General features: G+C 42.5%; 1 protein-coding gene across 2 annotated transcripts in view; it reads right to left on the bottom strand.

The window, feature by feature from the left end:
• Positions 1–22,301, bottom strand: part of LOC144808672 (adenosine deaminase 2-like) — a 373,249-nt gene that overhangs the window by 311,129 nt on the left and 39,819 nt on the right. For both annotated transcript variants that reach the window (XM_078673653.1, XM_078673654.1), the window contains exon 3: positions 4,919–5,144. In XM_078673653.1, coding sequence (XP_078529779.1) covers positions 4,919–5,144 — 226 coding nt within the window. The remainder of the gene's footprint in view (positions 1–4,918; positions 5,145–22,301) is intronic.

The following is a 22,301-nucleotide window of genomic DNA, read 5'->3' as shown; positions in this document are numbered from 1 at the left end:
GTTTTCTGCAGCAGGTGATATTGGATGGCCAACGGCCTAAGCCCTTCCAAAACGTTATCCTCACCTTTGCACCCCTAGGAAGGTTTGAAAAAAATGACTTTTCACAGAAAGAGATCTAAAAATAGTTTTAACTTCTGTCCTTGTTGCATTCTGCAGTGGCTTATTCAGTGGCATGTGGTATTTTAGAAAAACTACTAACAAAGTTCTGGCAAAAACAAATGAAAGTGGGTAAGATCAGGGAGGAGTTTCTACAAATAAGTATACCATGAATATCAAATACCTTTCATTGCATTTCATAGATCTAAATGGTAGTATCTTATACATCTTAGACATTGGTAAAATAGAACAGGTATGCAGGCTTCCAAGATCTAGATCTATCACCTGGCACTTTAGCTGTATCTTCCAAACCCATCGAATCTGCCTAAAGTAGATTATCAATCTATAATCCTTTAACAGAACAGAGGGCATTCAATGGGTTTTACAGCCTGTAGGAAGCTGGCTCTCTATGTAGTGGACCAAAACGAGGTACACTGTGTGCATCGCTGACATAATATCGATTACCAAAATATCCCCATACACAAATATCGACACATAAATATCGATGTCAAAAATATCGACATCCTATCTTTATAATGTAAAGTATAAAAATATCGAAAACATAATATTGATGTTAAAAATATCGGTGTACAAAATATCGTTTTTATATATATGAAAAATAATGTTAAATAAATGAAATAATATAATTAACTTAAAAATTTTTATTTAGATGTATATCTTTTTATTGATAACAACAAATAACAGCACAGACATCACTTAATACGTTATGATAAATAAATGTAATTAAAAAATTTTAAACATACATATGTAAAATGTAATATAGATTTATTTACGTTAAAACAATTAATAAACTACTAATTTTAATCTATTTTAAAATGTTATAATTATATAACAATTTACAAATAAATATCTATATACATACATACACCTATAACATAAAATATAATAAAAACATTATATTATAAATAAAACAGTAAAATATTTAACAATTTTTAAACTTACATCTTACACTTTATTGAGTACAAAAGTAGGGAAAGTGTTGGACAGCGTAGGGGGAAAACCACTATTCCCACGCCAGTGAGTGCAATAGTAGGGAAAGTGTTGGATAGCGGAGGGGTGAAAATTACTATTCCCACTCCAGTGAGTGCAACGGTACGGAAAATGTTGGATAGCGGGGAGGTAAAAATTACTATTCCCACTCCAGTGAGTGCAACAGTAGGGAAAGTGTTGGATAGCTGAGGGGTAAACATTACTATTCCCAACCAAATTACTGCAACAGTAGGGAAAGTGTTTGATAGCAGAGGGGTAAAAATTACTATTCCCACTCCAGTGAGTGCAACAGTAGGGAAAGTGTTGGATAGCGAAGAGGTAAACATTACTATTCCCATTCCAGTGATTGCAACAGTAGGGAAAGTGTTGGATAGTGGAGGGGAAAAATTACTATTCCCACTTTATTGAGTGCAACATTAGGGTGTTGGATAGCGGAGGGGTAAAAATTAATATTCCCATCAAAGTCAATTAAAAATTAAAAACAAACAATAGAAATTTTAAAAGCAAAACAAGAAAACATATATAAAAATCACTATAGAATTTTTTTAATGTTAAAAAATCTAATAATTACCTACAAACATTATTTTATAAAAATTTAAAAAAGTATTAACCCACTATTTTTAATAGAAATTAATTATAATCAAAAACATTGTTACATAAAATTCATATTTTTTATTTCTACCCTATAACACGACACAATTCACAGCACACATCTACTTTTTTTTAAAAAAGTGTACCTAACATAATTGATCAAAAAACAAATATTATTAATTAAAAAACAAATAAAACAGATACAAATTAATTTACTCACCAAATATTACCCCTATAAAACCAAAACCCACACAGAAAAGTAAACAATAACCATACATCTTTATCAATTAATTAATAAATAATAATGAGCAACTAATTATTAATTAATAAAACCTAAAATACATTTCACCCTCTACCCCAATAAACACCACAACACACACCTAAAAATAATTACACAATTTCCATAAATAATTTTACATTATTAAATTAATATCAATTAACAACAACTTAATATTTAATTTAAAAGAATATACTTCCCACTCTTTACCACTATAAACCCCACAACTCACATCTCAAATTAATTTCACAATTGCCATATTAATTTTTAATTAATTAGTTACCCTTATGTAACAATTAATTATTAATGAATTACAAATAAATTACTCCACACCCTAATCCCCTGTAAACCTCACCACCCATTCCTAAACAATGACACAGTTAACATAATATTTACCAATTAATTAATATTAATTAACAATTGATATATAATTTATAATACATTAATTCCCACAGTTAACACTATAAATTATAAATTAAATAAATATTAATATATTAAAATGATTATTAAATGTATTAATACCACCCTATTGCCCTATAAACCCACAACCCGCTCCTACAAAAATGACACAATTAACATAATTACCAGTTAATTAATAATAATTAACAACCAATTAATAATTAATTAATAATACATTATTTCCCACAATGAACACTATAAAATCTAGATTAAATACATACTCCTACAAAAACAACACAATTAACATAATTTACAATAATTAATTATTGAAAAATTAACAACCAATTAATAATAATTATAAGAAATAAATTATCACAATTAACACTATAAAATGTAATTAATAAATGCTGGGCCACTCTGGAAGCGAGTTTCTGCTGTGCTGACGTCCCTTAATGGCAGCTCAATCTCGAGGCGGTTAGAGTCCTGACTGGACTTGAACAGGTCTAGGCTTTTGCAAGGCGTCCGGTACCCTAGGAATGAGTCCTGCACAGCTACGATTGGTCCTGGTGTCTGCCTACTTGATGGGGGAACAAATATGACCTTCAGGAGCACAGGTACCTCTTTCTGGGGGTCTTCTGCATCAGGCTCGCTGGGTAATAGCAACTTGGTGAACCGGTCTTTGCTTCTTCGGTGCCTATGGACTACAGGGAGTAGCTCTCCTGCTCTAAGGGAAATTACTGTAACTTTGCGAAGGGATAGGAGTCTACTGGGGTTCTTGGTGGCTGTTGAGCTGCAGGACGAGTCACTCAGTCACAACTGTTGATACTGGTGCAGGCAGGCAGGATTTCATGCAAAAAGTCCACAGCAGTCTGTAGTTCTTGTTGTCTGCGGCTCTTCTTTGTCCTTTTCTGGATCTGTCTAATCTGAATTCCTGGCATCAAGGGTGCCTCCAATTTAGGGGTGTTAAGGGGAGTGACATGTAGTAGCCAATGGGCTACTTACCTCTAGTGTGCCTACACCCTCTATATGACCACTTCCTGTGGGAAGTGGACAAAAACCTGACCCAGTGAGCCTAATGGCACCAAAACCAAGATAGTGGCATTTTAGGTTTTGTGTTTACATCAGGCAGCCCTCGGTAGGGGGATAACTATCATAATGGAGGAACACACCTCCTGATTAGCTCATTTTCCCACCTATCCAGGTGAGAAATGGGACCGGAGCAGGGGGTTGTATTTCCCCCGCTTTTCTATTCTGATCACTTAGCCATCCTGTATAGAGGCGGTGACAACCCCTCCGTCCAGAGCAGGCATTGTTTATACTCTCGGAGAGGGCAGGCTCTCACCTGCATTGGGTCAGAAACCTGTCTGTGGTGGCAGGCTGGTCTACACCAGTCAGCTAGTACACTAATAGTCAGTAGGTTTTCAGGGGCACCTCTAAGGTGCTCTCTGGGTGAATGTATTAATAAATCCATTACTGGGATCAGTGTGGGTTTAGTAATATGAAATTGTGATACCAAACATCTCTATTTTCAGTGAAGCCATCATATAGCTGGGGAACTCGTAAATACCAGTGTCCCACACAGGTTCTCAAAATGGCTTCCCTGTTCAATTGTAATTTCTAAGAGTCGACTTAGAGGGGCATATCTGCTCATGCAGATATGCCACACATGCAGTATAGTGCACCCTGCCTTAGGGCTATAAAGTCTGCTGTAGGGGTGACTTAACAATACTGCATGCAGTGTCTGCAGGCATGGCACTCATGGGGTGAGCCATGTCTTGTCTTCACTTGTCTCTGCACGATGGCACACAACCTGCAATGGCAGATTGCATGATGGTGCTGAGAGGTCCCTTAGGAAAGAACAATACATGCTGCAGCCCTTAGGAATCATCTTTAGCCTCCTGTCTCTTTTTGTGTATACTGTGTATATTTTTTAAATGACAATTGTTATTGATATGATCTAATGTATAAACTGTATTGATATTTTATAATTGTTTTTATCCTATATATGATCAAAAATAAATGTATACTTTGTGGTAATAGACATTTCAGGTTCTTTTTTGATTGAGGGGTACTTGCATTGATGGCTATTGAGTTTCTCCCCATTATGGCACAGTAAATGACAACGGAGTGAAGTGTGGATGAGTGAACGTGATTGGGGCATTGAGCAAGTCCATGGGAATTATGATTTTTTGGCTTTATGTAACCCTCAACGTTACAGCACAAGTTCTCACCGAAAGTGGTATGTTCCACAAAGATTATCGCGTGAAAATTACAGATGAGGCAAATCCAATAGTTAGCTATGGTATTCTGTGCCCTGCAACAGTCTAATAATCCACTCCCAAGACAAATGGAGCAGAAACAGTCTCACAGATAGAACCAGAAGTATAGACGTATACCAGGAGTCTCATAAATGCCGCTCATATTACAGAATGATTACTGTGCCCATAAGGGCTCCTTGGAGGACTAATACAAACCAGTAGTCTCAGTTACTCCTCAGAGATAATTTAATTGCAAATCAGAGAAATTATCCCCTTATCAACCCACCTGTTATCGAAAGCCTTAACGTCACTCAACTTCTCCCGGTAGCTCTCAAGCAACACCCAGTCTGAATAGTTTGGTGGTGGTGGGCCCACTGAGTGTGGATTGGAATACTTGAACTGGACCGAACCCACATTGCTGAAGCAAATGTAACAATTGGGCAAGTATGATGCCTTCTCCACTAGCCACTTGACGTTCAGAATGGCAAAATCATGCAAGTGCAAAGCAGCTCCTACAAGTGAAAGGAAAAGGCAGACATGGAATAAGACGATGGTTACGACAAAGTCTGAGCTTGCAAGAAGTGAATCTTAAATCTACAATGATATAAAATTTGTGTTCCTTAAGCTGTTATGGAACACATCTGTTTATTGAGTTATTTGGTAAGTATCTCGACATTTGCACACAGCCAATCGCCTACAACCACAGGGGCTGGCGGCTAAAAACAATGCATTGAGTGTGTATAGAGCTCCACCGCATTAATGGCGACATCCCGGAGGATGGCAGCGCTCAGAATCAAAGCTAGCAAATAGGAACGGCATACATTTCAGAGGACAATGCCTGTCCAGAAACGAGAACCCACCTAGAAAGGGGAACAACAAATAGAAAAACAATCCTCACCCTCCCCCCACCTCCAAAAGAGAAGGGAAAACAGGGGGACCCGTACCAAGTTGCCAAAGGCTGCATAGTGACTCATACTACCCTTCACGCCCGCCCCCATCCCCTCTCGCTCAACCAGATGGGGCACTACTTATTCCTTAGTTGGAGGTATTAAACATAGCGATAACAATGTTACAAAAGGAGCCCAAAGTTCTGCGTATGACTTGCTCTTCTGGTTTTGGATCAGCAAGAGTCGCTCCATGGCCAGGGTCTATCAGAGCTTGTGGAGCCAAGCTGAGTGATCCGGAACCGTGGCAGTACCCCAATGCACTAATATTGCCTGCTGCGCTGCAAGTAGAGCTAACTCCATCTGTCTGCCTCGTAGTGACCTCAATTGGAAAGTGAGGGGGTCCGATAGCCCCAGAAGGCTGTAAGCTGGGTAGCGAGGGATCTCGGTGTGAAATGCCTCGTCAATGTCATTAAGTACCTGCTCCCATGCTTAAGCTTATTACATTTTTAAATACAACACAAACTAATTGCTTCAGGTCCATGTTAGAAATGCAATAGGTAGCGTGTGCTAATCCATAAACAAAGGTATTTTTCAGTGGTACGAGAATCTTTGTGGCTTAGACCAGAAACTGTTGACAAGAAAGGTCCACCTACTATCATTACACAACCTATGTCACTTTCCCCAAGCCCTCCATATGGATTTTCGTAGCCTTCCAGAATATTTGAAGTGTCCACTTGAAAGGTGTGTAGGTTTTAGAGATCAGTCTCCTGATGAACTCTAAGCACAAGAGTGAAAAGAAGCGCAGATACAGTCAGGTAGGAGGTGTATTTATTGATTCCAGTCACAGCAACTCCCCGGCAGCAACTGCCGTTGATGGAACATTCACAGTTCCACGCAGGGAACGTTAGGACTGGAATTGAAAGAGAATTCCATAGAACTAGATCCCAACACACCTCCCTCTCTTCACAATAGAAAATATAACAGAGAGAAAATAGAGAGGCATAAAGAAACAAAGAAAAGTGAGAACGAGGTGAAATGAGAAGTAAGACAGAAAACAAAGAGAAAAATTACATCATCTTATAATCACGAAATTTCAGATGAACAAATTTCAACCTGGAAGATGCACCCCTCAGGGGAGCATGAACAGAATGAACAACAACTTCCCTTCTGTGAACATTAAAGGGCACAACAACAGGAGGAAAATGTGCACACAAACTTTTGTTTACCACATCAACCATTGGTTTGGGAACAATGGGCAGATTTATTCCAAACCCTTCCGTCCATTAATACCACCACATGATCTTTTACAGCAGACACTCTTTTAGGAGACGAGAACCGAGACTCACCCTTGCGAAGAAATCCCGGTTTCTTGATTCTCACCCAATCACTCACCTTCAACTCAGAGGATGACGCACGGCAGGCCTGGTATCATATCTGGACTGAACAGCAGCCATGATATTAGTTATAGCAGACAGCATTTTGGTATCAACCATTCTTCTGGAGATCCATTCCTTATTCAGTTTGGAGCCAGCTACCCTGCCCCATAGTAAGGTGAAAGGAGCGACACCAGTACTGACATGAGGAGTGGTTCTCCTCAGCCCAAAACATATCACAAACAGCCTTGCGCCAATGCAACCCATTCACCAAAGCAAGTTGCAGGTGTTCCTTGACAACACGGTTGAAACGCTGAACTAAGCCGTTGCTACGGGGATGGTAAAGGGACGTAAGAATGTGTTTGATGCCAGCCTCCTTAAGGAATGTCTGCATTTCAAATGAAATTAACTGAGTACCATTGTCTGATACTAACTCCTCCAGAAAACCCTCCCTGAGGAAAATGTCTTGAAAAAAATTGATAACAGAAGAGGAATTGACATTATCTACAAAGCTAACTGCAGGCCATTTGGACATGTAGTCGATTAGAACCAGAGCATATTTAGGGGAACTACCAATGAGTCCAAAAGGACCAGCAATATCAAAGGCCAGTTTGGTCCATGGTGTATTCTTCACAACTGGTTCAACAGGAGAAGGTTGGGTCACTTGAGACTTATCACTTGTGACAAACGCACAACAGACCCGTACAAAATGTTCAACATCCTTATCCAGAGCTGGCCACCAAAAATCTTGTCTCACTCTGCGTTTCATGGCACGAATCCCAGGATGACCTTCGTGAGCCAAATTCAAAATTCTACTACGAATAGAGGAGGGAACTACTAACAATCCACCTCTACGTAACACACCATCCACCACAGACAACTCATCCTTGACTCTTTTGAAGGGCACCAAATCAGAAGGATAATCCTTGTCTCTGGGCCACACATTAGTTAAGAGATCAATGACCTTCATGACTACAACATCCTCAGACATACTGTCTAATCATTCACGCTCAGAAAGGGCACAACCCACAGTGTCTTGCAACGAGCATACAGCACAGACAATTTCCAAATCGTCACATTCTGAAACATCATTCTCAGCTGAAAGGGGTAACCTGGACAGGCAATCTGCAACGTGGTTTTTAGCCCCAGCCACATACTCAAGTCGGTAGCGGAATTCTTGCAACCTGAATTGCCATTTTGAAATATGTGGTGTGGGCCTCCCACCACCCTTGGTTGTGAATAAGTCGACCAAAGGTTTGTGGTCAGTCGTCAAAATGAATTCGTTGCCCCACAAAAAATTCTTAAAATGTTGTGCACCCCACCACAAACCCAGGGCTTCCTTCTCAATAGTTGAGTAAATACTTTCAGCACCCTTCAAGGTCCTCGAAGCGAAGGCTATGGTTTCATCACTCCTCTTCTGGAGAAGAACAGTCCCCAAACCAACATTACTGGCATCAGTAGAAAGGATGCATAAGTTGATGATTTTAAAAAGTTTAAGAGGTCGGGCTTGTACAATTTCTTATTTGATGGAATCAAAATTCTTACAACAGTCATTATCCCACACAAATTTGGCATTTTTCTTGAGAAGATTGTGCATAGAGGTGGTTTTAGTGGAGAAATTGCTAATAAACTTTGCATAATATTCCACCAAACCTAAATAGGAACGGAGTTGATCTTTGTTCATAGGTGTGGGTGCATTTTGAATGGCCTCTATAACTTAAAGTTTAGGCTCTATACCATTATGGGAAATACGATGACCTAAGTAATCAACGGCATCTTGAAAAAACTTGCATTTATCAGCTCTTAGAGTCAAACCACTTGCTTGGATAATACTTAGAACATGTTTAACTCTGTCATCATGCTCCAAATCAGACCTGCTATAAATTAAAATGTCATCCTGGAAAAAAACGACACTAGGAATGTCCTTGAATAAATTGTTCATCAGTCTCTGAAACACTGCCGACGCAGAAGCGAGTCCGAAAGGCATACGGATGTAACGGTATGCACCTTCCGGAGTGACAAAAGATGTTAAATCCCTGGACTCTTTGCATAACTCAATTTGATCACACGCTGAGGAGATGTCAAGGGTAGTGAAAAATTTGGCACCTTCAAGAGTGCTTAACAGTTCATTGATGTTGGGAAGTGGTTGACGATCAACCCAGATGTTTGCATTGAGGTCTCTTAGGTCAACACACATTCTGAGACATTTGTCAGATTTCCGTGCCAAAACAATGGGGGCGAGCCATTCGGAACCCTCAATAGGTTTAATGACACCTGCAGCACAAAGTCGTTCTAATTCTTTCTTGAGTTCAGAACGGAGACTCAAAGGCACCTTGCGGACCTTATGCGTGACAGCCTTGGCACCATCTTTCAGAATAATGCGATGATGGAACCCCTTGAGCTTTCCAAGTTTATTTTCGAAGACATCAGGAAACATGTGTTCCCAATTGACATTGGATAATGGAATAACAGTGCAAGTTGAGGACGCGTTGGAAGAAGATCTGTAAAACCGATAGAGCGCAGTGCGGGAAATTACCATGTCAGGATGGTTCGGATCCAGGATGATATTCAACGCTCCTTGCTCATCCCAGCCTAACAGGTCTGCACCATCCTTGACTACGAATACAGTACCAGAGGCGTGATCAGTACTGAAAACGAGATTAGCGGTGAATTTCCCCAACACTTCAACTCTCTTACCCCCATAAGCAAAAATGTTGATGTTGGATTGTTCTAGTTGAACGCCGTCTATTTTACCAAAATCTGTAACATTGATTAAGGTAAATGTAAATGTACATGTATTTATATAGCGCAAATCACCGACACGGTATCTAAGCGCTTGCTTAGGGAACCCGTCCTGGTATTCCCCTGTGAGATACCCCGGCAGGGTATCCACAAGGTGAAAGCCAGGCATCCCGCCGCGATGGGCCGTAGTGGAGATTAAGCAAGCTATTGCCCAGAGTCGCAGAGTGTGACCCCGTGAGTCGAGTAGGCACCGGAGCGAGAATTATCGAGTCCGTGGAATTTTAGAGCCCGAGACCCGCCGAGGCGGGGAATCAAACCCTGGTCCACGGCCGATCTCAGCTTCTGGGTCTGCCGCCTCTAACCACTGAGCCACACTTCTCCAGGTAAATGGGGAACCAGAGTCAGCTAAAAAGTTTAGACAAGAAGGGGATTTCCTCCTATGAACAACACCCAAAGAAGACAATTCGACTACACCTTCAGTTTGAGATGAAGAAGGGGACAACATTAGTAAGTTATAACTCTCCTCATCAGAATCATCAGCGATGGCTTTCACCATTTGAGTTGGATTTTTCTTGATAGGAACCGCTTTACACATTCTAGAGTAGTGGCCCTTTCTTCCACAATTATAACAAGTTTGATTTAGGGCAAAACAAAATTTGGCATTACCCAAATGAGACTTGCTACCACAGCGGAAACACATTACGTCGTTCTGTTCAGGTTTGCTCCTGGACGGATCCGATGAGGGAAAACGTGGAATACTGACAGGTGATGGTTTAGGAATGCAAGCAGATGCTGATTTTGCAGATTTGGAAACAGTTTTTGTGTTTAAAAGCTTTACTTCGGAAATAGAAGAAGTGCTACCTATTTCTTTAACACAGAATTGAGAATGTTCAATACTTCTGGCCAATGTAAGAGCAGTTTCCAGATCGGGATCATCAGAGGAAAGCAATTTTTCTTGAATTTGTTTATTCGAAGTTTTCTCAACCAACTGATCACGTATGATCTCGTCTTTGAATTCTCTGTAATTGCAGTTGACTGCTAGAATTCTAAGAGCCGCAACAAAATCATCAATAGACTCACCAGGAGTTTGAGCACGTTGAAGAAATTTGTGGCGTTCTAGAACAATATTTCTTTTCGGGCTGAAATGTGTATCCAAGGTTTTAATAACAGAAGCATATTCGTCAACAAGTAAAGAATCACTCCTGTCCCCACCACTCACTACAGTACTAACTACCTCCGGAGGTAGAGTTTAAAATGTTCCTGGCTTCAGAACCAAGGTTGTAGATTAAAAGAGATTTCTTTTTTTTCGAAGTAAAAGTCTCTCCGTCAATGGCTTCTAAATACGCTTCAAACGTATCTTTCCACTCTTCCCATTTCACAGGTGGTGTGCCAGCAGATTGCAGGAAAGGTGGAGGTGCTAAAACGCGATCCATATCTGAGCGTTGGTGAGTTGCTGCCGCACAGATCTGAATTGCACTCACAAAATGAGAATAAGGATTGAAGTAAAATGGAGACAATAAGAAAGGGTGTGCGCATCACCGAATACACACAAAACGAGGAAATGATGCGCTAATCAAAATAGTGAAAGGGTGTACGCATCACCGAAAATCAGAAATATTGTATGCACATTATAGTAGAAACTTGTTATTAGTGTGCATATCACTGAGAAAAAAAAGTGTATATAGTGTGCAAATCACTGAAAACTTGACTTGCACTGAGGTGAAAAGCAAAAAAAAATGGTGAATATATATTTGCACTTGGAGTGAAGATTGTGTGCAAGTCGCAGAAGAAACTGCCTCAATTGTTGATGTTTACCATGCAGTACCAAGAAAAACCACACAATAGCAGTATTGGACATCAAAAAATACAGAGAACACTCTATGGCAGCAGTTTCCAAACTGTGCACCGCGGCGCCCTGGTGCGCCATCAAAACTAGCCTGGGGCGCTGCAAGCACTAATTGGAACTCAGTGCTTTGAAGTGTGAAGGGGTTATTGAGGCACGTCCATGACAGCAAAGAAATGGCCCAGCAATAGTTCTGAGACGACAGCAACTCAAAACTCAATAAGACCACAGGAAAGGACTGGGTGCCTGGATATGGCAAACATAATCTGAATTCCTGGACTAGGAATATCGCTGAGTGGTCTGCTCATGGACGAGGCCACACACATAGAATCTGCTCGTACACTTGCGGAGACACACTGCAGTGCAGCAGATACCCCAGCAGTGGTGGAAAAGCACAGGTGGTCCCTCATCTCACGGCGCCAGGTGAAAGGAAGACCTTCACCCTTGCCACATGCCCTTCAGGCATCAGTGTATATCAAATGGCATGAGTCATTCGTCTAACGAGGTCATTTAAATCCCGGTAAGAAATGTTTGTAAAATAAAAGGGCAACATAGGACCCTGAAGCTTTGCTTCCTTCAATAACAGAAATAAGGAAGTGCGAGATCTTTGAAGTATGCACACGTGGTAAAGTTCAGGGGAAGGCAGAGTATAAATGCATTTGAAGTGGGGCCAAGCAGAGAGTGGCCATATTTTACACAAAGGCTGCTAGCCTGTCTGGCGCACAGTAAGTACAAGAAAACTTTTTCTTTTTTTGCAGTTTTCTTTTTTATTTTATATAGTGCTTTACATGAGTACCAGTTATGCTAAACAAGGATACATTCTTTTTTCGATAGGCACAGGGATATTAAGTGATTTGCCCAGGTAAGGAATGGAATATTGCTGTGCCTCCTTCAAACATAATGCATTAACAACCCTTCTCATCAGCACGTAGTGATGGCACAACTCTAGCCAAACAGAGGAGCCAGTATTCAAATATGCCTCATAACCAATAGAGCGTACTGCAGTACCTTAACTGAGGAGACCACATTACCCGGCTTACAAATAGAACATAATGAGGACTTATACCAGACCACTTACAGATGGGCCACAAGCTAAGTCAAGGTATGTGTGCAGTCACCTTTTACCTTCGAACTACTACTTGCTACATCACCAAACGCTCATCTACCCAGACACTCGATGTGCGCTTCACCCAACACACGGACATCTCAATAATTTTCAGGGAGAAAAAGTCTCTTGAGGCCGAGCTTACACCCCACCCACCCACCCCAAAAAAGTAACGTAATTGGGAGCCACGGCCAACGACCAATAAGTCTAGGGAGCCGCTGGTCTAAAAAGTTTGGGAACCACTGCTCTATGGAAAGTACTCGATGGTGAAAAAAAGTGACACAACAGCAAAACGTCGTTCCAGAGAGGCTCCAATGAGTAAATTCAAATAAACTAATGAAATCCCTTGATTGCACTGTGGTTTTAATACGCACCGCAGTTAATTGATTTGACAGTCCCTTATCAAAGATCCTTCTTATTCTGCGCTTTGCTGGACACAGATCACTTCAGGTGCAATGTACCAATTTAAGCAATTAAGCGAAGCGTTGAGAATAGTGCGAATACTAATTAAAGGCTGTGCGCTTCAGCGAAGGATTAAATAAAGCGATGAAATGTTGCGCATACAATTGAAAGCTGTGCTCATCAGCGAAGGATTCAACAAAGCGTTGCCATGTCAATGATGCAGATGCAAAATGGCAGCACGCAACGTCAATATGTTGCGTGCTTGTCGCAAAGAAAATCAGGCAAATACAACGTTGCACGCAAAGCGTGATAGAGGGTGATGACGTCAAGAGGAACAGGACAATAGGCTTAGTCGCGCGCCGATCAGCAAACAAATAGAAAAGTACCTTAACTTGAAAAGGGAAAATCCAGCGAGTGACCAGCGGGCATCTGAAGAGTCATCAGGACAACAAAATGTCAACAAATCCTGGAAACAACGTGAGGAGACAACAGGAGTAGTGCGGCATCGGACTGGTACGCAGGAAACAGGATCATCGGACGCAGGATCACCGTGGATGGGGAGGCTGAAGACTGAATCAAAATCGTCGCCAATGAAAAGAAGCGCAGATCCAGTCAGGTAGGAGGTGCATTTATTGAGTCCAGTCACAGCAATTCCCCGGCAGCAACTGCCGTTGATGGGACATTCACTGTTCCACGCAGGGAACGTTGGGACTGGAATTGCAAGAGAATTCCATAGAACTAGATCCCAACAAAGAGCCCTCACTGAGTATCTCTGCATGGGTATGCAAGTACACCAACCTCTCACTTAGCAAAGTTTTGTGCATGTTTGCCAGAGAATGGGCTTCTCCCCTGGACTGAAATATGAAGGACTGCAATGGTAACTGAATATTAACAGGGGCTATATGGCAAAAAGATGAAAAAGACTAATGTATACAAAAGGAAGAACTGCTAGTAATACTTTGATTTATTTCACATTAGGTTTTAAATTTAAATAAGGATCAATCCTTAATGAAGAAATCTTTTACTGTTCCACTTACCTTACCCTTTATCCAAAGGCTATTCCTTATGCTCAACTGAACAGTTAGCCTTATTCTAACCCTAACCCTATCCCTATTTCTAACCCCAACATAATCCTGTTTCTAAGCAATACCTGAATACCAATTTAAATTCTTATCCTTTTTAGGGCCCACCTGCAGATAGGTTTTAGCGGTCAGTAGTCAAAAAGACCTATTGTGGATAACCCACAACTTATAGCCATTTGCAAATTAGTCTTGACCCTGCTCGAACAGGGACAGTCCATCCAAACTGCCAGGTCAGATCCTCCTTGAACTAGAATACAAGCAATCCAAGACCAGTTTCGTCCTGATTAGGGCTCGTCAGTAAGGTATAGCATCACAGAATCATGATGTGTATGCACACGTATATCTCATAGCGCTCTTTTTCATATTTTTATTTTACTAATGATGCACAGCATGACCAAAAGCATTATTCTGTTGCTGACATCGGCAAAAGAGCTAGCAAAGTCGGCAGATAACAAACAAGAACGATCTCTTGGCTTTGTCAATGATTGTTAATTCAAGTGACACAGTAATTTGGAAAAATATAAAAAAAAACATGCATTGCATTAATGTTCATTAGCTTTTCCTTCATTATTACATAAAGAAAATTGATTTCACAATTCATTTTGAAATTGTCATTATTCTGCTTCTTTATCATTGTTTATTTTTGCCCTTTTTTCTTTGAACAATGGATGAAAATTTACAGATCTCAGGCCACAGAATGTAGATAGACCTCCAGCCTTATAAAGGGAGGAACTAACCACGTCTTTGTTCATATCTTTGGCAAACTTCAGAATGTACATACCTCAATCAATCAATCAATCACAGAACTTGTAAAGCGCACTACTCACCCTTGAGGGTCTCAAGGCGCTGAGGGTGGGGGGGGCTGGGTGGCTGCTGCTACTGCTCGAAGAGCCAGGTCTTGAGGAGCTTCCTGAAGGTGAGCAGATCCAGGTCTTGGCAGCGAGGAAGGAGAAGGATCTGCCTCCGGAGGTGGTACGCTGGATTCGTGGCACGGCGGCGAGGGCGAGGCTGGCGGAGCGGAGCTGGTGGGTAGAAGTTGAGTCTGTTGTTCAGGTAGCTGGTCCGGAGTTGTGGAGTGCTTTCTGTTCGTGGGTGAGGAGCTTGAAGGTGATCCTCTTGTTGATGGGGAGCCAGTGAAGGTCTCTGAGGTGGGGGATGATGTGGCTGCGTCGGGGAAGGTTGAGGATCAGGCGTGCCGAGGCGTTCTGGATGCGTTGTAGTCGCTGTAGGTGTTTGGTCAGGATTCCTGCGTAGAGTGCGTTGCCGTAATCCAGCCGGCTGCTGACGAGGGCTTGGGTCACCTTTCTTCTGGTTTCAATCGGGATCCACTTGTAGATCCTGCGAAGCATGCAGAGGGTGTTGTAGCAGGAGGAGGAGACGGCGCTGACCTGCTTGGACATGGAGAGGGAGGAGTCGAGGATGAATCCCAAGTTGCGTGCGTGGTCCGCGGGCGTCGGTGCTGTTCCTAGTGTTGTCGGCCAGCAGGAGTCATCCCAGGCAGACGGGGTAGGGCAGAGGGAGAGGACTTCCGTCTTGTCCGAGTTCAGCTTCCTCGTCGTGTTATTGCTTTTTACTGGAGAACATCATCTAAAGCGGCAAAATTCCCCATTGCACGTGGATGCCATGGATTGTACGTGCATTCTAAATGTCAGGCAGATGATGATCTATAAAATGTTTTTTTTAAAGGAGTTCTAGTGTCTATCTCATTAGTATTGATATGACCAACTCTGAATATCACTTCATCAGTCTCTCTCAACCTTCTCTACAATTGTCTGAATTTTGGCACTGCATGACCTGTTTGAGGAATTAGCCATTTGCACCATCTATTTATTAAACCATCTTCATCTGTTGCTCCTGTGGTTTTGAGCACCACAGTGAAGAGCTGAATGAGGGGACAAACACATAACATATTAACTCCACTCCTGTTATCTCCCCCTCTAATTACTGGGCATTTTGTAATGAGGTCCTTTGTATTCTCTTGTCTGTTGTTAGGGGATGGAATGGTCAGAAGAAGGGTGCTGATCTATTCACCCGACAGAGCTTTCCATGCTGGTGCCTACAGCATGTAAAGCTCTGCCCCTCAGTGCATAATCAGCCATGCCTCCTTGAGTTCAGAAAGTTTATAAACTTATCTAACAGCGACATAGCTCTTTTATTACCTTTCCTGCTCAAATGACGGCGTTGAGAAGCCCCAGGAAAGGTTTATCCTTTATTAAAACTCTGACAGCACAAGAGGACTCCCCCACATGGAGATCCTCCTAGGAACTAGCTCAGGGAAGATTTAAGACTGAAAAAAGCACCTGCAGGCTAAGGAATCAGCAAACACTGTGCTGTACATTAACTGAGTAAAATAACATAACAGAGTACAAAAAGAAAGAATGCAGAAACAAATACTGAATACTCAAATAGGACTCTTTCCCTTGACACGGACAGGTTAGAACCGTTTGGATTGTGGTGCATATTCAAACTCAACGGCGGGACATCCACATTTGAGAACTATTCCTATCACAGCAGAACCTACACATATTCCCTTCACAAACCGGTCACTTTGCCATCAGTCTCATAGACATGAACCTTAGACCCCCTCTTAATATGACACGGACACCTCTGCTGCCTGTTAAGAGCGGGCAGTCCACTGATCAGTGTGGGCAAAGAGCAGGATGAATGTTTTTAGTGAGCATTTATCAAATTTTAAGGAGCCTACGGCTTCAAAAACAGATGTATTTTCACCAACCTAGAACAGTCATGCATTTCTCTTTCTGCGGACAAACCAAAACAAAGTATTTATCTGCAACCAAAGAAATGCATTACTTTAACTTGAGATAGTATTTAGATTTTCTGGTGTAGTGACACAAGAAGCTAATATCTATGCATTGTAAAAACAACAGAAAATACCCTACAGAACTGGGTTGCAATATTTCAGACAAAGGAGAAGGGTATTCTGGCTGGTGAACAAATGAAAAACCCTGCCTTTAGCAGATGTTTCATTCAGGGAAGTTGCTATAATGACTTGAGATTTGATAGTCTGCAGACTTGATCAATTTGCTTACTGCATAGATACAGGTGCAGCACACAAGTTCACACGTGAAGTTATGCAATTAAAAAAAAATATATATAGGGCAAACCAATTGTCAAGCACTAACCTGTTTATCCCACAGAGACACAATGATGACTCAAGCTGCTGGTTCCCAAATCTCCTGTGCATCAAAGCGCTATTCACGAAGTGTACGTGATGAGCACTGAGATGTGTCAGGGTAAAGGGGATTGGATGAGAGAGAGAGAGCGAGCGAGAGAGAGAGAGCGAGCGAGAGAGAGAGAGCGAGAGAGAGAGAGAGAGAGAGAGAGAGAGAGAGAGAGAGAGCGAGAGAGAGAGAGCGAGCGAGAGAGAGAGAGCGAGAGAGAGAGAGCGAGAGAGAGAGAGCGAGATAGAGGGAGAGAGATAAACTCCACAAGGACACACAATGTTATTGAACTTCTGTTGGACTAGTGGAAACTGGGCACCTTCTTTTGAAACTGAACACGTCCTGAAAGTAGAAGGACAGATTAGTCGCCTTCCCCAATTATGTGAACATAAAATAGATTGCTGAGGTGAATGATATCTATGTTTTCTGCTGTACCTGGCGTAATCCTCTTTCCCGTTTTAGATGCTACCTCTCTCCCTAGACTGACTGTAGCGCTTTCTGCTGGGGTTCCTGCAATAAGGTGAAAGCGTTACCTAACCAATTGACAATGATTGTCCATAAAGAGTTTCTCAATCTTTTTTCACCTACTTATATGTAAGTATAGAGGAGCTTTCTAGATCCAACTGGGATATCTGACGGGTTAGTTGACTAAACTAAATTCACATGTGATTGACATGGGGTAAATACAGGAGATAGCAATGTCATTATTGTTAACACTAGTGTGAACACACAACAGGATTGTTTTGTCCTCTTTTAACATTCATATGCATGATCACTATTTTCTTAGTTACCTCACAGTAAGCACAGTAAACACCTCATCAAAACAATTCCACTGTTCAAGCACATGAAGGTTTACATTAATGATAGCACACGAGTAGTTTAGTCTCGGATTATACACCAGCATTGAACATCATAATCCCCATAATAACAAAATTGTGAAAAATGCACTCCTGCATCATGTTTCGCACAATCTTAAAATATGCATTTCGGGAAATTGTTGCTACTGTTTGCAACTATCCAACCATTGCTGGAAACATGATTTTAATAACATTCCCCTCATAAAATGGGTCGCATGAACTAAAGTGCCCAAATACTTGTTTTGTGCGCGCACAGCGCTTTACCGCCTGAGTGTTCACTGCTTGGTGCGGCTTGTCTTCATTACGATGGTAATAGTAATGCTGAGTAGACCAATTGGGTCTCAGACAAAAGCAGATTTCAAATCTAGACTTCAATGCGAGGACCTGAACCTCCGGAGCAGGAGCGCACCGCTGGAGGATGCAACCGGCTCGTGTTTCGGAAGGTAGACCGACAGCACGTGATGACGACTCTGGAACGGGCGTGGTTTAAATACCCTTGTCTCAAAACTACAGTTGTGATGATAACCCCACAAGACTGCCACACCCTCCTATGCATCAATAAGCATTGGCACAATGTGTACATCCCTAAAAACAGTAAGCATTGCAAATATAAGTTTTGGCAAGTGCACATATTGAGCCTTTGGGCACTCTCCGATGGGGGCCTTATGAACATGGACTTTGAGAATAGTTTCTCGCCTCACCTTGCAGGCACGCTCGAGACCATCGCCTCCGATAGGCTGAAAAAGTCCGTCAGGGTGGCAGTCATAACCTTATCCTTACAATGGAGGCAGCGCCTGCAGAGGCACCCCATAGGGATTAGGATGTCAGCTTTTTTACAGTGATCGATTGCCATCAAAAGGCTGTCGGAAATGCACTTTGGGGGCCCATAGCAGGGCCCCCGTCCCCCATAAGTTGGCAGGGTATGCTCAGACGTGAGTCCCTTGCTCACTTTGCCACTGGATTCAAGCAAGCCGGGCTGAAGACGGCTGAAATGCCAGAAACCGGTCCTCGGAAACTTGTTTCCGGTCCAGGGAAGGCATGGCTTGGCAGTTCGGGCTGGACTATTCCCATGAGGCTCAGGGTCAGACTGATTTTCATATGGCCATGTCTGAACTGGGGTGGCAGAGTGGGCTAAAGAACGGTGATGGATTAAACCCAGTTCTGTTGACTGGGTGTGAGTGTTTGATTGGTTCAGATGCTCCGTCCATCACCACCCCCTTTTGTACCATTTTGTTCGCCATACGTTGGCAGGGTATGCTCAGACATGAGTCCCTTGCTCACCTTGCCACTGGATTCAAGCAAGCCGGGCTGAAGACGATGAAATGCCAGAAACCGGTCCTCGAAGCTTGTTTCCGGTCCTCGGAAGCTTGTTTCTGGTCCAGGGAAGGCATTGCTTGGCAGTTCGGGCTGGACTGTTTCCATGAGGCACAGGGTCAGACTGATTTACATATGGCCATGTCTGAACTGGGGTGGCAGAGTGGGCTAAAGAACGGTGATGGATTAAACCCAGATCTGTTGACTGGATGTGAGTGTTTGATTGGTTCAGATGCTCCGTCCATCACCACCCCCTTTTGTACCAGTAATGAAAAGTAGACACAGTTTTAACTAGCATAATGATGGATTATGAAACATGCTGCAAATTATTGACCACATGAAATTGACATGCTGTGCTATTTATCATCTATATTGTTTATTTATTTTATTTTATTTCCCATGGTTGATCATGAGTTGCATCATATAAAGTTTGAGGCATTTGTTCCAAATATTGTATATTTCATTGATTTAAAGAAATTCTTTGTGTAATGTATCCAGAATGATGTCTAATGGTATTATTTTTTGGAATATTATTAAAAGATTCTATTGCAACCTCAGAGTATTTTATTACTAACAAATGATTCCTCACCCTTACATATGGCAGTGTGGATATAGCTCCCTCAATCCACAGTCGGGTAATGTGGGAGGTTTGAGGATGCTACAACTTCTCTCAGCCATAAGACAAGGCAGAGAATGTACAGTGGCACCAAGCAGGGCTTATCTGGTCCAGCGCAGCTACAAAATGTACTCTTTTTTTTTTTTTTTTTGTGAAAATCTGTTTATTAGCATAGTAAGTAAAGCAGTTACAGAAATTTCCAAGACTAGTGAAGCAGAGTAAAACATGTATGTGCCTGCTTAAAACATATATATGCATTATCATTTTGATTTTACATTTTGTGGCGATCGTAACTGTCGCAATTGAACAAACCCCGGTCAGTTCAAACCCTCCCACTACCCTCTAACAACCCACCCGACACTCTCTTGACAGGTATCTAATTAAATAAATTGGATGAACATTTATCTGGGTCACCCTTGGCATCATAACATGTAGCTTCTTCCATCTGGACACATAGACGGTGCGAGGCAACAGGCCAGTGTGTGGGTGCTCCCCATCCCATAGTTATGCATCACAGTCAGTGACAGTGCATGAACGTCCGGCTCCGGACATATTTATTCCACATTCGGTGTGTCACTGACATCCCCTTCCTCTCCTTCGTCTCCATATTCAAACGCTCCCAACGTGACAAACCAGTCCAACGATATCGGCTTTTTCCGTAGGCCTCTGTATTCTTCGCGCTGCAGTGCTTCTCCCTCTGCCTTACCCCAGCGCACTACCTCTGCCTTCCATAATTCAGGGTTGGGTGGCCTGGGTGACTTCCACCTCATCGTAATGGCTCGCTTCGCTAATTATAGGGCCAGGTCTGCAAAGCGCGACGCTACTGTCCTGCTGCGTTGGGAGGGCCCCAGCCCCAATAGCGTGCCTTCTAGTGTAGGAGATCGGGACAGAGCCCCCGCGCTCTCAAGCGATGCATGGACCGTGGTCCAATAGTATCCTAACTTGGGGCATTGCCACAGCATATGTATCAGTGATGCGTCTTCAGTGTCGCAGCGGGGGCAATTGCTTTTCGCATCAGGGAACATCGTATGTATGCGGTGCGGGGTCAGGTAGGCTCTATGCAGCAGCATCAATTGAATGAATTTGAACTTGGGGTTCCTAGCTACCTTCTTGGGAAATTGCAGTACTCGGTCCCATTCTTTGTCCCTCAGGGGCCTACCAATATCCTCCTCCCATGTCTCCCTGAGAAGCGAGAGAGTGAATGCTCTCCCTTCTCTGATGCCAGCAGTAAGCCATCTCGTTAGGTGTGCACCCGATCCCATGAGGTAGTGCATCCTGGTGAGAGGGTTTGTGTCAGGTTCCTGTCCCTCAGGTGCCCATTTATGTGTAATATAATTGCGGAGACCGGCGTGCAGGAGGAATGAGCCCCCAGGTACGCCCTGTGTGATTCTGAAGTCTTCAAAGGACAACAAGTGTCCCTCCGCAAACAGGTCGCCCACTTGCGATACTCCTTCGCCATGCCATGTGGCTAGCGAGGTCGTCGTGAGAGCTCCTGTGCCCAATGGGATGCCCAAGAGCGGGATCGTGGGGGCATAGGATGACTTAGGGGAAGTGTATTTCAGTGTCACAAAATGTACTCTTTAACACTTCACAAGATAGCAGAGTGCAGGCTTTATTTCCACATTCTTTGGACCAGGCTGGAGATGTGAGAAAACTGAATAAGCGTTCTTAGGCAAGATGGTATAAAAGCAATTTATGTGTAAAACCTCCTGTGCAGATCTCCAAGTCTTGTTGTTAGGGAAATACATATGCACTCTTCCAGGAGCAATGAAAGAAACACATCAGACACAACCGTTTGTTCAGGAATAAAATGAAATGTATTTGCTGGTACCCATGCTTGCTGGCCAGCAAGGAAGTAGTCAGTGCACACAATGGTGATCTCGGTCTGCTTCTTCCCTATGTGGCTGGTTTTAGGGCCAGATATTCAATTAGTAATGCAACTTCAGCAGAAATAAAAAAGGTCAAGGTGCCAAACACAGAAAAATGCAAGATCTACGCCGTGCCAATTATAATACAGACATACAGTGTAAGCAGAAATGAACAACCTGATGATATGGAAGTCAGGAAAGCAAAGTGACCTCTCAGTTGGTTCTGAAAAGCTGTTGAAGCTTGTCCAGGCAAGGTCAGATTAGAAGCCTTTGCAGCTCCAAGCAGCTTGTTACACAGAGAAGTGGGATAGTGTGGGTGAAAATCAGAACAATGGGCATCATTACAATGTCGGTAGTAGCTGCCTCTGAGCGACACCGTTGCTGGTTAGGAACCTCCC

Source organism: Lissotriton helveticus, chromosome 1_1 (genome assembly GCF_964261635.1).
Source record: "Lissotriton helveticus chromosome 1_1, aLisHel1.1, whole genome shotgun sequence".
In the NCBI taxonomy this organism is placed as follows: domain Eukaryota; kingdom Metazoa; phylum Chordata; class Amphibia; order Caudata; family Salamandridae; genus Lissotriton; species Lissotriton helveticus.
The sequence above is the reverse complement of the archived record's forward strand: the minus strand, read 5'-3'. Positions and strand labels throughout refer to the sequence as shown.